This window comes from Panthera tigris, chromosome A3 (assembly GCF_018350195.1).
Source record: "Panthera tigris isolate Pti1 chromosome A3, P.tigris_Pti1_mat1.1, whole genome shotgun sequence".
NCBI classification, from domain to species: domain Eukaryota; kingdom Metazoa; phylum Chordata; class Mammalia; order Carnivora; family Felidae; genus Panthera; species Panthera tigris.
Genome location: NC_056662.1, coordinates 113,450,041 through 113,468,347, shown reverse-complemented (window position 1 = coordinate 113,468,347; position 18,307 = coordinate 113,450,041). Strand labels below are relative to the sequence as shown.

Genomic DNA, 18,307 nt, shown 5'->3' with positions numbered 1-18,307 from the left:
TGCTACTCTGATTTCTCATAAATTTCATTGTTCATACCATACATACATTTTTGAATACCACAACCACACCTGGAACTCCTGTATATGTCTCATCACTGTTGCTAGTTGCTACTTGAGTTTTTTATTTAGTGTATCAGACAATAAATCTGATTTTACCCCCTCCTATAATCTTGGTACCTTACTCATTGCCTGGCATGCTGTCAGTGTTTAATATCTATTTGTTGAACAAGTAAATGAATAAAATGCATCACAATGTGGACTCAATACAGAGAAATGATTAATTGCCCACAATTAGGTTTTTGCTTAACACAGCTATTGGATAATAATCCCCCAACTGTTACTGTACTCCTCCCTTTCTCACCTTCAACCATGTCTTTTGTTTCTCTCTTAACTTTTCTGAAAAGTGGTCCTTAATATCTGTCATTGGACCCTACTTCTGATAATCCAGTGTCTCTCAAGCTGAAGGTTTGAGGAGTTCCTTAGAAGAGAAGTAGAGCTAAAACAGCCAAAAAAAAAAAAAAAAAAACCAAAAAAAAAAAAAAAACAAAAAACTATCTGGTGATAATCACTTTGTAAATAAGTTAATGGGTTAAAGTGATAAAATGACCAAATGTCCTGGATTAGTTAGCACAGTACTCAGCTACTCCTTTTTGTCCTGGTGAAACTGGCCCAGATTCCATTTAAGATTAAGTGTCCTGCAAGTCCTTACCATCTGCAAACTGGGAGGCTGTCCCACTGTAGGTTAAATGAAAAGGTTAGGATCTTCAGTCCAGGCAGACTATAAGGCCAGGATAACAACCAGGCACTGTTCTTCTTGAAACAAATTTAGGAAGATGTCAATTCAGAAAATGGATTTGACTGGGGTATAATTCCAAGAGGCAGAAGATGTGTATTGAGTTTACTAAAAATTGAGATCCCAGGAAAGTCTGATTTCTGGAACAGCACTGTAGGTGTAAAAGACAGAAAATTTATTGATACCTCTTATATCGTAGATATTATGCTGAAGGCTTTAAGTGAATTCTTTCATTTTGTAATTTAATTCTTATTCCACTCATTTTACAGAGGAACTACTTAAAGAATATGTTCCACATTACACAGCTAATGACTGCCAGAACCAGAACACCAAACCTGTCTTTCTGACTCTCAATCCTATATTTTTACCATACAAAAAATTGGAAAAGGTATATTGACACAGTCTATATTAAGCACAAGTGAATAGCAGAGACCTAGCAAGTGGGAGGCCAGAGGCCAGAGACTTAACACCTGTATGCCAAGGAAAAAAAAAAGATCACTCCTGCTCTAGGGGCCAAAGATATATTTATTTCATAATTAATAATATATAAACAGACCATGTAAAAACATTTTCCTTAACTTCCTGAAGTAGTATGTATCTTTAATATGTGATGTTTGGGCAAGTAACAGACTTTTAGAGCTTCAGGTTCCTTATTTTTAAAGATGTAGACAGCAATGCTTAACTCAAATAGTGATGGTTGAATGAGATAGTATAAGTTAACCTGCTTAGCCCAGAATATGGAGTCAATAAATATTAGCAGTAGTAATAGTCATCATCATATTGTTCCTGTTACCCTAAAATTGTGTTAGTTTACCTCATGATTAAAACTAAGAAGGTTTTTGTGATTCAGCAAAATGGTTGGGAAATGCTTTCTTAGATGAGTAATCCATCTACAGTTTAAGCTGAAATTTTAACTTGAGATAAAAGGAAATTTTACACATAATCACTAGGGTAGATTATTTGCAAAGATGGCCACAATAATTCCATACAGAAATTCCCCCTTAGCAGTGTGAATTTGTCACTCCTCCATCAAGTGTAGAATTTATTCTCCCATTTCTGGCTTTGGAGTTGGACTTGCAATTTGCTTTGATGACAGAATGCAGCAGAAATGACAATGTGCAGCTGTGGGGTTTAGGCTTTAAGAGAACTTGCACTTCCACTCATACTCTCTTTAAAAAAATTTTTTTTTTAATTTCTTAAACATTTATTTATTTTCAAGAGAGAAAGAGAGCACACGCAGGGGAGGGGCAGAGAGAGAGGGAGACACAGAATCTGAAGCGGCTCCAGGCTCTGAGCTGTCAGCACAGAGCCCGATGTGGGGCTCAAACCCACAAACCATGAGATCATGACCTGAGCCAAAGTCGAACTCTAAACCAACTGAGCCGCCCAGGTGCCCCTAATATATATTTTTTAATATTTATTTATTTTTAAAAGACAGAGCATGATTGGGTGTGTGGGGAAGGGGGAGGGAGTGAGGGAGACACAGAATCCAAAGCAGGTTCTAGGCCCTGAGCTGTCAACACAGAGCCTAATGCTGCTGGGCACTAACCCACAAGCCGTGGGATCACGACCTGAGCTTAGGACGCTTAACCGACTGAGTCACCCAGGCGCCCCTTCACACGTGCTCTCTTGAAGTCAGATGCTATGTAAAGAAGTCTGGAATATACTGCTGGAGACATACCCGAGCCAACAGCTACCATTGCCATTTGGGCACATGAGTGAGGATAGTTAGGCCACCCAGGCTCAATCAAGCCATCAGATGACTAACATCTACATGAATGACCTCAGGCAAGGCAAGGCCAAAAGAAGAATTGCCTGCTAAACTCAGCCCAAATTGCTCATCCACAAAATCATGAGTAAATAAATGGCTGTAATCTTAAACCAGTAAATTTTTGGAGTGGCTTATTACACAGCAACAGATATTTACAACAATTACCTGTTTGAATTGTTTTTCGAATTATTGATTTTTTTTAATTTTAAAAAAATGTTTATTGAGAGACAGAGAGTGTGCACAAGCAGGGGAGAGACAGAGAGAGAGCAGAAGACACAGAATTGGAAGCAGGCTTCAGGCTCCGAGCTGTCAGTGCAGAGCCTGATGTGGGGCTCAAACCCATGAACCGTGAGATCATGACCTGAGCTGAAGTCTGACTGAGCCACGCAGGCGCCCCTCAAATTGTTGGTATTTATTAAGTGAGTACTATAAGCAAGGCATCAGGTTAGGTATAGAAAGTAAGCCAAAATGGGTAAGGTTTGGCCACTGCCTTGAAATAAGTTTATCATCTATACCAGGAGGTGATAAAGCATTTAAATAACTGTCACACAAGGCAATATATTAGAAGAGTCATAGAGTAACACAACCAAATTGTCATAAGAATTAAAAAATAGAATCATTTCTGCTGCAGGTGATAAGGGAAGGATTTATTGAAAAGATAACATTACAGGGGTGCCTGGGTGGCGCAGTTGGTTAAGCATTTGACTCTTGGTTTCAGCTCAGGTCATGATCTCATGGTTTGTGGGATCAAGTCCCAGGTGGGGCTCTGTGCTGATAGCATGGAACCTGCTTGGGACTCAGTCTCTCCCTCTCTCTCTGCCCCTCCCCCCTCAAAATAAATAAATATTTAAGAAAAGAAGATAACATTATGGTTAAGCCATGAGAGATTTTGACAGTGGAAGTAGGAGGAGAAGCAATTCTAAGGGAAAGAAAAATGACACAAGGATAACTGTGGTCCTAGGAAAGAGCAATGAATGTTTGGAAACTTGCTAGTAATTCATTTTAGTGGATTATAGTATATGTGTAGATGTGAGAGAACCATTCTTCCTTCAACAACTTATCAAGCAGCAACTTCATTCCAGGCACTAATCTGTTATTATGTAATAGATGTGAAAGCTGAGTCACTCACTAGTCCAAGATCATAGAAAGTGGTGGAGCAGGGATTAAAATGCAACCAATCTGACTCCAGATCCACTCTACTGTATGCCATGTCTTGGCAAGTTAAAAAGTTGTTTAAGGAAAAACAAAAACAAAACTGGCACCATCAACAGTTGAATGGTAAAATAAATTGTTGTAAATTCATATAGTGGAAAACCACATAGCAGTGAAAATAAATGTACTATACCTATACAAATCAACAAGGAGTTATCACAAACACTTAACTATTGAGCAGAAAACTGCTAATTAAGAATACATGTGGTATGGTTGCATTTGTATAAGGTCAAAACCAGGCAAAACTATACAATATATTCTATAGAAATACATACAGACATTGCAAAACTAAAATGAAAGGCAAAGGAACAATGAGTACAAAATTTTGGACAGCAGCTTCCTCGAAAGGGGGAGATTGAGATTAGGGAGGGGCTCACAAAGTGCTTCAAGGAACAGGTCACATTAGTTTTTCTTAAACTGGATGCTGTTTGTTTCATTATTTTTCTTTGTACATATAAGTTACACATATTTCTTTGCATGATACATGTATAAATATAAGGGATTTCACATTACAACAAAAGTACTATGGTGTTCGAAAGAGAAAAGTCAGGAATGGAAATTAATCAAATATGAAGGAAAGGACATTTCAGAATGAGGAATTGGCAGAAGCACAGAGGCAGGCAAAGGGGTGGGGAGCAGTTGTAGCGAAACAGGGGGTAAGTCATTTTTGCAATAACCTATGTTTGTAGGGAGGTAGTGGTGGGAAAAAATTAGACAAAATTTTGGCCAGAATATGGAGATTCTTGGAAGCTGGCATGAAGCATTTATAAACCTCACTCTGTCAACAATGGGGACTTTATCAGTTAGGATTCCTTAATTTTAGGCAACAAGAAACAACTATGGCTAACCCAAGTAAAAAGAAAAAGAGAGGAAACAAAAGAGAGATAGATGGAGAAAGGGAGAGAGAGAAACAGAGAAATAGAGATACAGGCTGAATAGTTTATTGGATAGGTTACACTATCAAGTGACCAGTCCAGGAGACTGGCAGCTCTGGGGATCTCAATGAGATGAACTGATAGACTAGCTCTTTAGAGCAACTCAGTTCCTACTATCTTTTATCCCAGTGTGTCCATCCAAGATTCCAGTTTGTAGGAGAGTATATTAACTTCATGTTTCCACTTCTGTGATCTGGGAGGTTGGGTTCATTGCTTGCAGCTCATTGGAATACAGGCAGCAGAAGTGGGTAGGTAGTTCCCCAAAGGAAGGGACATCCAGTAGCTTAAAAAAAAAAAAAAAAAAAAAAAAAAAAAAAAAGGGCCCAGTCTGGACTCTTTAGTAAGCTGTGGGGTGATTACTGTGCAAAACCTAGGAATGTCCCTATTCAAACGAATTAATTCTTCAAAATAGACATCTAAACACATACTAATTAAACCTCTAGAATCGTTCACTTCATTCCAGTGAGCTAACATTTTTGTTTTCAGTGACCTTGAGTTTATACGTCTCTACAATTGCTTCTTTCTCAGATAATAATTCCCAGATTGGTACCCTTACTTTTTTTTTTTTTCTTTTTAATACAAAATAGGATCATACCACACCGATCGGTAATCTCCTATTTTCACTTAACAATATATCCTGGACACCTTCCTTTATCAGTACATATAGGTCCACCTCATTCTTTTTAAATGGTCCACGGAATTACATATAGGTATTCCAAAATTCATTTAATCATTTTCCTATAGATGGACACTGAGAGTGTTTTCATGGTACCCATTACTTTTGAGATGGAACACAGGTGAACCATCCCTTGCGGAAGACTGGCAGAAAATGCTGAAAGAAATATAAGAAAACGATGACAGTGCGAGATAGGAGCCCTGCGAACTAGCAGAACGACCCCAAGCCGCAGCTGTACCCGCTGCGCTGAGGAGTTGATGACCAAGGTTCCCCGCTAAGCAGTTACCGGGGACAGCGTTGTCAGTAGAGCGACCAGTCCCTGAGGACAACGTAGCCGAACTGTACCTTGGGAACAGTAGTCCCGCTGGGAAGGGCCCAAAGGGCGGGAACTGCACAAGCGCAGTAGGAGCTCGGGTCAACAAAGACGGCGGCGTGCGCGCGCGCGCCGGAGAAAGACATGGGTGTGCGTGCGCGTGCGCGGTCACCGCTCGGAGCTACCAGGAGGCTGAGAGGACACCGAGAGGGAGGGGCAGGAGCTACCGACCGCTGGAGGAGGAAAGGGGTTGTGCTCTTGGCCGAGCGCGGAGAAAGGGGCGGAGCCTGCGAGCAGCGCGTGGAGGTGCCGAGCTCCTGGGACCGGCGGGCGCGCGGGCGTCTGTGGCCCTCGCCGTCCCAGTGGCCGCCGCCGTCGCTTGGTCGCCGTCGGTCTGCGGGAGGCGGGTTATGGCGGCGGCGGCAGTGGGAGCTGTGAATGAATTCTCCGGGTGGACGAGGGAAGAAGAAAGGCTCCGGCGGCGGCAGCAGCCCGGTGCCTCCCAGGCCTCCGCCCCCCTGCCTGGCCCCCGCCCGTCCCGCCCCCAGGCCGGCCCCCCCGCCCGAGTCGCCGCATAAGCGAAACCTGTACTACTTCTCCTACCCGCTGTACATAGGCTTCGCGCTGCTGCGGTTCGTCGCCTTCCACCTGGGGCTCCTCTTCGTGTGGCTCTGCCAGCGCTTCTCCCGCGCCCTCATGGCTGCCAAGAGGAGCTCCCGGGCCGCGCCGGCGCCGGCCTCGGCCTCGCCCCCGGCACCAGTGCCGGGCGGGGAGGCCGAGCGCGTCCGAGCCTTCCACAAACAGGCCTTCGAGTACATCTCCGTTGCCCTGCGCATCGATGAGGACGAGAAAGGTAACTAGGGGGCTGAGGGGAGGGGGGGAGGCGGCGCCAGAAAGAAAGCGGTGGGGTTGCCGAGGGATGGCAACACCTGCGTCCCTTTGCTCTGGGAGTGGGCAGTGCACCCTCGGAATTGATCCACCCCACCAGACGGCTTCACCGCGGTCAGACCCTCGTCCTGTTCTCAGTTAAACCTCCCCCCATTCAGCCACCCTAGCTGTCGACTTTGTTTCAGACACCAGCCTTCCCCTTCACTTCGACATGACCCAAGTCCCTGAGACAGCCGGACGTGCTAGTGACAGTGACAGTTGTCCTAGAGTGACCACACGGATCCTTTCTAGCACTGTAAACAGTGTGTGGCTTCCTCTGAGCCAGGTTTCCAAAAGGTTTTGGTATCGGAGAAGCTGTGCCTTGTTAGAAGCTTTTAATGAAAGCAAAGTACTGTAGTGTCAAAAAAAAAAAAAAAAAAAAGAACAAATGGTGACTTAATTTTGAAAGGAACAGCTGCATCGGATTATAGCTAAATTGGCATTTTGTTTGAAGTTACAGGACAGGCATTTTATCAATAGAATGACTCCCAAGTGCTTTTCTATCAAGTTCTAGTTTAACGTGAAATTTGTGCCTTGTTTGATTTTATGTAAATCAGCATAACAAGGTTGCCTCTAAGTTTCTAAATTGAAATGTTAAATGAACAGGAAAAACTTACATAGCTCGTTTTATAATAAAACTTGAAGCAAAGATGTATATCTTTTTTTTTCCATCTCCCTCTTTCCCACTTTGAATGAAAGCAAAATCTATATCCTTTAGATTTTTTTAAACGTTTTTAAGTGGTTCTGTGCACCAAGCTCTGTACTATTAGGTTTATGTGTATTACCTATTTAATCCTCACAACTACCCTGTGAGTTAAAAGTACTGTTAGTATCAGCATTTTACAGATGAACAAACTGAGTCCCAAAGGATTAAAGCATTTCAAACCTATGCTGATTGCTAATGAAAAAAATTTTTTTATGGAAGATGAGAGCTGAAGTTAGAAGATGTCTTAAAACATTTTGAAAATCCCTCCTTTCATCTCTTCCTCTGGTACGCTGAGATCTTCTTTTTCCTGTAACTACCAAAGAACATTTTTCTATCCCACCTCAATTAGGTGTTCACTTACATTGTCAGTTAGAAAGGAAAAAAAAAAAAAAACCAATCTGCTGTTCATTTGCAATATTTCACCACTGTCAACTGCAGAAACTGTTCTAGAATTTCAGTTTTGTTGAAACCTATTTCCTTTGGATTTAAGGAAAGGGACAGGCATTCATGGTTTTTGATTGTTAGGACAGTGGAGGTTAAGAGAGTTCTAGGAAAGGACACCTCGCTGGCTCAGTCGGTGGAACACACAGCTCTTGATCTCAGGGTTCTGAGTTTGAGCCCCCCATTGGGTGTAGAGATTGCTTTAAAAAAAATCTTTATTTAAAAAAAAGAGTTATAGGAAGGAGTTCTGTTTAAGAACAAAAATACCATGTGTTTGTGGAAGGAAGTTTTTTGTTAACTGCTTTATGCTGTACCACCATTTAGGAACATCCAAGGATCCTTGGTGAGGGTGAAGAGTACCATCGTCTCTTCCTAGAGAAGCACTGTTTTATTGCACTATCTGGTTACAGTAGGGTCTTCAGAAGTTTACCAGTCTAGGTCAAAAGATGGTTTAGAATAGAGGGAAGATCTTTAAAGGTAGATTCATTGTAGTATTTAGGAAAAGAATGCCAGAAAATATAAGGATATTTTATTTAACACTGAGTGATGGGAGTTAGGAGGGAGGTAGAATAAGAGGAGAGGGCAAGGAAAACCTAGATATGAAAAAAAAAAAAAGATCTGAGGCTATTAGATTTAAAGAGAAATCAGTTTCATGTGAGGGATAAGTGACAGAAGTAGAATTTAGACTTTGTGTTTCATACTTATAATTTATCTTAGAGTATCACATGTATGCCTGCATCTATTATAGTTAAATCCTCCTAAAATATTTTTTAAGTATAAATATTTCAGCAATCCATGGACCACATCACCCTCATTCTACCAATAATGTTTCTATTCAAAGTTTTTTGCTTTATTTTAGTTTCTAAAAGATGTCGGAATGGGCTTTGGTAACTCTTCAGTTTGAGTTCTGCAACTGATGCCTTATATGCCAAAACTAATTCAAACTGAAACAAATTATTCATTTTCCTTTAAAAATGAGTTAAAGCTAAGTTTATATTGTCATGGTTCTCTTCTATCTCCTATTTTTTCTTTAGAATATTGAAACTTTTTGTACTTGAGCCTTAATCCAGTAGTTGCAAGAGTTCACATTTGAAGCCTATTTATCTCTCAGCTGCCTTTGACAGTATAGAAGAATACGAGAATTTCATTCTCCCTCTTTCCCACTGTGTCAAAATACTGTATATATAAACAAATAGAACCCTTTGAGGCTGCTGGGTGGCTCCGTTGGTTAAGTGTCCGACTCTTGATCTTGGCTCAGGTCTTGGTCTTGGGGTCGTGAGTTCAAGCCCCACACTGGGCTCTGTGCTGGGCATGAGGCCTACTTAAAAAAAAAAAAAAAAGAAAGAAAGAAAAAGCAAGAAATGAATTGTCTTTAAATCAGTCATCAAAGGTTTCCTAACTCTGGTAAACCATCAAGGGGCTAGTAATGTGATGCACTGCTATTCCCTTAGCAACTTGACTTAGCTTCTAAATGTGCTGAAAGCCACTTTGTTTCTGCAGGTGAAGTGCGCTATTTCAGACTGTAGTGGTGTTAATTAATTGAAACATTTGATGCCTTGAAGTAATAAAGGCCAAATTAAATCTTATTTTAATAAAGTAGTGTATACATGTGGTTTATATAGTGACTGCTTATTTTGTATTTTATTCTTTTGGCATACTCAGCTTTGATACTGAATTTTCATAAATGCCTAAGTTTGTATGAAGCCACCCTATTTTTTTTTTTATTAAAATTTTTTTTTTTAACATTTATTTATTTTTGAGACAAAGAGAGACAGAGCATGAACGGGGGAGGGGCAGAGAGAGAGGGAGACACAGAATCGGAAGCAGGCTCCAGGCTCCGAGCCATCAGCCCAGAGCCTGACGAGGGGCTCGAACTCACTGACCGTGAGATCGTGACCTGAGCTGAAGTCGGACGCTTAACCGACTGAGCCACCCAGGCGCCCCGAAGCCACACTATTTTAAACAGAGAAGAATAACACAGCAAATTCTGTTTACCTAATGTAAGGATAGTTGAGTTCTATTCATTAAAGCAAGAATTTATTGGATACTAATTCATTTGCATAGCTCTGCATTCTTGATGCTACTTAAGAAAAACTCACTTCCTCTCCAGTGAGATAAGACGGCATTTGCTATGTGATTAATAAAAGATGTGTGTGTTTTCATGCATTTTATATATCTCTCATTTTTGTCAAGGAGTTAAATAATTTGTGGATATATTTTTAATTGTTGAACATCTTTGGAAAACTGATAACCTTTTATATTCATCATGTGTATGGAGAAACTGAAATTTAAAGAGTGAACTCACATTAGCAGAACCAGGAACAGAGTTTAGGTGAAGTTAAGAATATTGTACTTTCTGCTTTATACTAGGCAGGTTCTCTATTGTGTAATGCTTGCACTAGACCCTTTGGAATACTTGGGGGAAAGGAGGAGGTTGTCATAGTGGGTCTTTGGATTAACCGGAACATGACCTAACATGTTTGGCATGACTCCTGCAAGTAGTGGTGCAGGTTTTGTAGGTGTGGTTTGATTACCTGGAGTGTGTAGAACTTGACAGTAAGGGCCCAGTATGTTGTATGAAAGAGAGAGAGTTGGTTTCTCAGGATATTGTAGGGCTGAAGAACCTGGCATCAAGGACAGAAATTGTCTAATAGAATCTTTTTATATTTATTCCCAGTTTATATTTAAAACAGAATTTTGAAACATTGTCGTATAATTGTGTAATTCCCTATAATTCATCCTTACGCTGTTTAAAACACGCACAAAATACTTGCCTATCTATATTTTCAGAAGGTAAAGATAGAGAATAGAGAAAATAAATGTCAGATTTGGTATGCTTTCTTTTACCCTTAAAACCTGCTAGTCACCATGTTGAAAAGACTGATTTCAGACAATTTTCTTGGGCCTGATGATTATGCTCTGAAGTTTCTATGATTAGAACAAGGAAATAATTATTCTGATGGATGGACATTCACATAATATCACCCTTTTCCAAAAGAATAACATCATCTTTTATTAAATACACAATAAACATTTCACATTTTTCTTCAAGAATAGTTAGTGGCATTTGCACTAAAAAGACAAAAAGGCAGCCACTGTTAGGAACTGTATCCCTTGCTGTGTTTTTAGATCTTTTTTATTGCAGTTTATATTTTTCCTAATGTAGAATGTAGTTAAACCCTATAAAACTCACCTGGTAACTGGATTCCTAAGAATCTATCCAGATGAGTCATCTAGATGATAGTTGAGGAATAGTCAGTAAATGGATATTAAATTATTAAATTATTAAAATTATTAAATTATTGACAAAGGATCTTCCCTAACCTTTCCTACCTCTTTTTTCTACTATCATATTCCCCGTGCTCCATCCAATCCAGTAGTTGGCCTTTTGACTTCTAGCAATGTATGGATTCTCTATTTTTCTAATGGTTTCCTCTTTTTCTGACTTACAATTCTCCTTGACCTATATAATACCCGTGAAATTATTAATGTGCTAATGTAGCCTATTTTTTCTCTTTGTGGATTAACTGCTCATGCTAGATATCCTATAGAATAAAACTTTGAGCAGACTCACATGTCAGCAGTTGTTCTTTCTGGTCAATGAAGAAAGAAAAATAGCAAAATCTATGATTATCTTGGAGACTTGTTTTACAGCTAACTAGGTAGAGCATAGACATTCTAAACTTATTCATGTATCTTTCCAGCTCTTCTACAGATACTTTATGCTACAATAGAGAGGAAGAGAAGTAACTGTTGTTTTTAAGTGGGTTTTGTCAATGTCTTTCAGTCAACCATCACTAGGAACACACACCTGTAATTGAACAGGTGCAATTTATCATTGAAGCAGGGAGAACGTGCGCTGTGGAAACCATGGCATCCTAGGGAAAGGGTGTTGGAAATAACTTACTCTAGGATTTGGGCTTGTATTGGGTGATTTTGAGGAGGATTTTAAGGAAGTAGAGTTTTACTCTGGATTGGATGATATGAGGAGGTGAAGATATTCTATGATTAAGTGTGATTAAATGTGATTTAGGAAGAGGGAAGAATAGAATAAGGCTAAAGCTGTTACTGGTTGAGAAGCACTCATTAGGCTGAAAAGGGGGGTGTTTGGTATTTCATGGCTTGGACAGTGTTCATGTTTTGTCTGTGTCTTGTGTTTGTCTTGATCCATCACTATCATAGAGTAGCCTTATCTGATGCTAATGTTGTATGAAATTGTTTATGTTCAAAAGAACACCAGACCTAGGTGTAATGCCAGATCAACTCTTAGTTACACCAGACCCTAGCTGATACTAATAGTACTAGGCCAGCTCCTGGGTGTTAGGGACTGCTTTCCTCTTCCTTAGCTTTGAGGGTCTAATTTTACCCTTAATTGCAGCGCCTAATATCCAAAATGGCATTTGAATTCTGACTATTTAAGATCTTGGGCAAGTTCCTTACTATACTGAGACCATGTTTGGAAAATACTTAGTGCTTGCACCTAGTAGGTCCTCAGAAAATGAGACTACTGTTTTTAATTTCAACAATCCTCTTAAATTATAACTCCTAGAGGTTATGTTAGAACATTGTTTTAAACCTTCATACCTAGTTTCTGTTACCATTTTTAGGACACAAGTGCAGTGTAAATTACATTTGGGAAAGAAAGAGAATTATCTAAAGAGTGATATAAAAATCTTTTTGCTAATTGTGACCCTTAGTTCAGAAAAAAAGTTGGAAGTCTCCGCCTAAGCTCACTTAGTGTCTTAGCTTCTTATTATAAAAGAGATAAAATTAATGTTTTTGTACTTTCTTTAAAATTTTGGTAAAGTTTATTTTGAGAGAGAGCGAGAGCATGGGCACATGCACGTGAGCAGAGAAGGGGTAGAGAGAGAGGGAGAGAGAGACAATCCCAAGCACGCAAGCAGGCTCCACACTGTTAGTGTAGAGCTCGATTCAGGGCTCCACTCATGAACCATGAGAACATGACCTGAGCTGAAGTCAAGAGTCCGACACTTAACAGACTGAGCCACCCCGGCGCCCCAATCTTTCTGTATTCATATATGAATGTAATGCAAGCTTTTTGTGGAGAATTTGGAAAATAGAGAAAATGCACTGAAAAAAATTAAACTTACCCACTACCCATAGTAAATACAAAAGACTTTTAAAAAGATAAACTAATTGGCATTCTTAAGGTTTAAAGAAAATGTCCACAACCAAAATGATTTCTTTACATGGGATTCAAAACTTTTTAATTCAAAACATGGGAATTAAATGGGAAAATAAGTTAAAAAATATTTTTTAATGTTTATTTTATTTTTGAGAGAGAGAAAGACAGAACATGAGTCAGGGAGGGACAGAAAGAGAGGGGGACACAAAATCTGAAGGAGGCTCCAGGTTCTGAGTTGTCAGCACAGAGCCCGATCAGGGGCTCAAACCCACAAACAATGAGATCATGACCTGAGCCGAAGTTGGACCCTCAACCGACTGAGCTACCCAGGCGCCCTGGAAAATAAGTTTTTACTTTAGAAATAAACCTTGAAGTTAGAAAGTGAATGCAAGTGTGACTTTTTTGCTGAATTAAAACACAGTAGAAAGTGTCCTTTTCAGGGGCGCCTGGGTGGCTCAGTTGGTTGAGCGTCCAACTTCAACTCACGTCATGATCTTGTGGTTCATGAGTTTGAGCCCCACATTGGGCTCTGTGCTGACAGCTTAGAGCATGGAGCCCGATTCGAATTCTGTGTCCCCTCTCTCGCCACTCCTCCCCTACTCGTGTGTATGCACGTGCTCTCTCTCTTTCAAAAAATGAATAAACATTAAAAAAAATTTTTAAATTAAGTGTCCTTTCCAGTGATAGTGACCTATGAGAGAATTAATCTGGGGGCTATTTGCTGATGCTTCATGGTCCCTGTGGTTTCTTAGTATTTAGCACACAATAAACTCTATTGTAGGATTTTTAAAGATACTTGTTACTCTGTCAATTGTGACACTTGCAAGTTGCTAGCAGAAAATTGTGTAGGAAAATGAATATATTTGTTCCCTGGAATTTTTTGTAGGCGTATACTAAGGACTAAACAAGTAAAAGCAGTGGCTTTATATAACTTAAATGAGGAAAACTCAAGAACGTACAACTGTGCATGCAGTTCAGAAGTAGAAGGATTTAGTCAACCAACAAATGTACTAAGTGTAATAAAAATAGTAAAAGTAATGTTTACATGCTTCTTTATTATTTAAAGTATTGTCTGTCACATATCCTATTTCATTTGATTTTTGACATAACTCGGTTAGGTAAAAAAATGTCATCTTGCTTTTAGGTCAGGAGACTAAAGCTCAGAGAGATTGACTGACTTTCCCAAAGTCATACTGCTATTAAATGATGACCAATGGGGTGCCTGAGTGGCTCAGTCAGTTGAGCGTCCGACTTCGGCTCAGGTCATGATCTCACGGCTCGTGAGTTCGAGCCCTGCGTCGGGCTCTATGCTGACAGCTTAGAGTATGGAGCCTGCTTTGGATCCTGTGTCTCCTTCTCTCTCTACCCCTTCCCCATTCATGCTGTCTCTCTTTCTCTCAAAAATAAACATGTAAAAAAATTTTTTTAAATGATGAGCGAGGACTTATGTCCCCATCTTCTTACTTACTGCAAACACATATCCTCTCTCTCTACCTCAAACTACTCTTGTTTTGACCCTCCCTCTGGCAGTGTGGGTACTACTACTATATGAATGAAAAAGATGAAGTAGATAATTCATAACTTAGTCCACTATATTTACCTCTATTTATTTATATTTTTTAAATTAAAATTGTTTATTTTGAGAGAGCGAGCACAAGTGGGGAAGAGTCAGAGAGAGAATCCCAAGGATGCTCCATGCCATTATGCAGAGCCCAGCATGGGGCTCAATCTCACAGATCATGAGATTGTGACCTGAGCAGAAATCAAGAGTCAGCCCCTTAACTGATTGAGCCACCCAGGTACCCCTAGACTTACATCAATTTAAAGACGGATGTTGTTAGTATTTCTGTTGCTTGTACAGTAGCACATACTCAAAAATTAAAATAATGAACAAATATAGGGAGTGAAAATCCTCTGTAATCTTAGCCTTGGGAAGATGATTGCTAATAAGTTATCTGATTTTACTAATATAAATGTAAGTATTCATTAGAGGAAACAAATGTTATAATAAACTGATCTGTACCTTTTCAATGTATTGGGACTCTCTTTGCATATCAATATATCTGATCTTCTCCTGTTCTTTAGTTTTTAAGTAAACTTTGATTAACTTATATATAAAGTGCACAATTACTTTATTGCTTAATGAATTTTCAAAGTGAACATAGCAGTCTGAAACCCCACCAGGTTAAGAAATAGAATATTACTGGTGCACCTGGGCAGCTCAGTCAGTTGAGTGTCTGACTTCAGTGCAGGTCATGATCTCGTGATTCATGGGTTCTAGCCCCATGTGGGGCTCTGTGCTGACAGCTCAGCTCAGAGCCTGGAGCCTGCTTCGGATTCTGTGTCTCCTTTCTCTCTCTCTCTCTCTCTCTCTCTCTCTCTCTCTATCTCTGCCCTTCTTCCACTTGCTCTGTCTCTCTCTCTCAAAAATAAATAAAAACATTTAAAAAAATAGAATATTACTTCAAAAAGCCTGCCTTTGTCATGCTTTCTTCCATCTTCCACGTGCTCCTTTTCCCCATCTTTTGTGAAGGTATCTACAAATCCTAACTCTAACACTATAGGTCAGTTTTTCCCCATCTTGAGCTTTACAATGAAATCAATAAATGCTTGTCAATTATTCTGTGATGTTGCACATGGCAGTAGTTTTGTTCATTTTCATTGCTGTATACCAAGGGATAGCAAATTGCTTATAATGGGCCATTTAGTAATTTTTTTTAAGTTTATTCATTTTGAGAGAATGTGCACGTGCAGGGGGTGGGGTGGGGGGAGAGTCAGAGAGAGAGAGGGTGAGAGAGAGAATCCTAAGCAGGCTCTGTGCTAATGCTGGGCTCAATCTAATGAACCATGAGATCATGACCTGAGCTGAAATCAGGAGTCAGACATTTAACCAACTGAGGCACCCAGGTGCCCCAGTAATTTTTTTATTGTGGTAAAGCATAGATAACATAGAATTTGCTGTTTTAATCATTTTAAGTATACAATTCAGTGGCATTAAATACATTCCCAGTGTTGTGCAACCATCACTATTATCCATTTCTAGAACTTTTTTTTAAAAAAAAATTTTTTTTTTAACGTTTATTTATTTTTGACACAGAGAGAGACAGAGCATGAACGGGGGAGGGTCAGAGAGAGGGAGACACAGAATTGAAACACAGAATTGAAACAGTGCTGACAGCTCAGAGCCCGATGCAGGGCTCGAACTCAGACCGCGAGATCATGACCTGAGCCGAAGTCGGCCGCTTAACCGACTGAGCCACCCAGGCGCCCCAATTTCTAGAACTTTTTATCAATCCAGACAGAAACTCTGTACCTATTAAATAATAACTCTCCACCTATATTCCCTTCTCCATTCTCCCCTTTCCTCCGTCCCTGGTAATTTCTGTTCTACTTTCTGTTTGTATGAATTTGCCTATTCCAGGTACCTTATGTAAATGGAATCATACGGTATTTTTTGTGTGTCTGACTTGCCTCACTTAACATAATGTTTTCAGGGTTCATCAGCCATGTTGTAGTATGTATCAGATTTCATTCCTTTTTTTAAATTTATTTATTTTAGAGAGCGAGAGCAAGCAGGGCAGGGGCAGAGAGAGTGAAAGCGAGAGCATGAGAGAGAGAGAGAGAGAGAGAGAGAGAGAGAGAGAGAGAGAGAGAGAGAATCCCAAGCAGGCTCCCCATTGCCAGTGCAGAACACTTCAGGTGTTCTGCCACGAACCATTACATCATGACATGAGCTGAAATCAAGAGTTGGACTCTTAACCGACTGAGTCACCCAGGCATCCCAGATTTCATTCCTTTTAAAGGCTGCCTAATATTCCATTATATATACACACACACACACACACACAAACACACACACACACACACACACCACATTTTGTTTCACTATTTGTCTTTTGATGGACATTTGGGTTGTTTCCATCTATTGTGAATAATGCTACTATGGACATGAATATACAGGTATCTGTTTGCTTCCCTGCTTTCAGTATTTTTGAGTATCTGCGTAGGAGTAGAATTGCTGGATCATATGGTAATTCTGTGTTTAATTTTTTGAGGGACTTTTCCACATCAGTTGTACCATTTGTATGTTGCTACTACCAGTGGGCAAGGGTTTCTAATTTCTCCACATTGGTTAGTTTTAGGGTTTTTTAAATAATAGTCTTCCTAATGGATGTGAAACAATGCCTCATCATGGTTTTGATTTGCATTCCCTAATTTATGATGTTGAACATTTTTTCATTTGCTTATTGGTTATTTCTGTATTTACTTTGAAAATGTCTTTTTATGTCCTTTGTCAGTTTTTATGTTGCGTTTGATTTTTTGTTGTTGAATTTAGTAAATATTTAGTAAATATTTTAAGTTGTCACAGCTACTCAAAATTCTCATGTAGTAGGTGTGATCCAGTAAAGTTTTATGTACTAAAACAGGTAGTTGACAATATTTGACCTTTGGGTCACTGCCATAGATTATGTAGTTTGCTTGTAGTTAAAATTATTAGCTAATAATTTCAACTACAACAGTGAATGTAAGTTTCTGCCACCCCACTCTTCTCTTGACTTGGTACAGTTTGGTTGGTTGAGTTTGAGTATTACTTGGGTTTATAGAGTTAAGAACAATGTATAAAGGAAACTAAGAACTGTAATGAGGGCCTTTTCTGTGCTAGAGACCATTGGAAGCTTTGGTTTTTCTGCCACAGTTTAGTCAAAAGGGTGATCAGTGGACGGTAAGGGCTGTAGTTTCCCTTACTTTCAGGGTAAAGGTAGTGAAGTGATTTAAGTATGGTTTCTAGCCATTGTGCAGGCTGGTCTAGTTCTTAACTCTTCAGTAATGCAGGGTCCCAACCAAAATCTTGGAAGCTTTGCCACTATTTTTTCTGGACATGTCCTGGAATTTGCATTTTGTCAATTTAGTTCTATGAGTCTGCTGAAAGCTCTGCTTAGTTTCTTGGCCACTTTTGCTTTCAGAATTGGCAGTTGCTTCAAGTAGAAAGTAGACCCACCTCTGTTGGCCTTTTTCCTTTCTATATTTTAGTAATTTTTGTAATTTTAGTAATTCATGCTAATGAATATGAAATGGTACCTTTACAAATTTTGGTACTTTTCACTGTTTTGAAAACTCATTGATCCTTTTAAACAGATGTTTTAAAAATATTTTTCTAATTTTTGTATTTTAATCTTGTAATGAAGATTGTAGTTCAGGTGTAATATTCTAAGCCACAATGAATATACTTCTACATAAATGTTAAGAGTATTGCACTTTTTTTTTTTTTTAATTTTTTTTTTTTCAACGTTTTTTTTTTTTTTTTATTTTTGGGACAGAGAGAGACAGAGCATGAACAGGGGAGGGGCAGAGAGAGAAGGAGACACAGAATCGGAAACAGGCTCCAG

The 18,307-nt window shown here is 39.5% G+C and overlaps 1 protein-coding gene across 2 annotated transcripts in view; it reads left to right on the top strand.

Moving 5' to 3' along the window:
• Positions 1 to 5,901: 5,901 nt before the first annotated feature.
• SPAST (spastin) overlaps positions 5,902 to 18,307 on the top strand; it is a 51,314-nt gene continuing 38,908 nt past the window's right edge. For both annotated transcript variants that reach the window (XM_042982210.1, XM_042982209.1), the window contains exon 1: positions 5,902 to 6,553. In XM_042982210.1, coding sequence (XP_042838144.1) covers positions 6,139 to 6,553 — 415 coding nt within the window. In that variant the 5' untranslated portion in view covers positions 5,902 to 6,138. The remainder of the gene's footprint in view (positions 6,554 to 18,307) is intronic.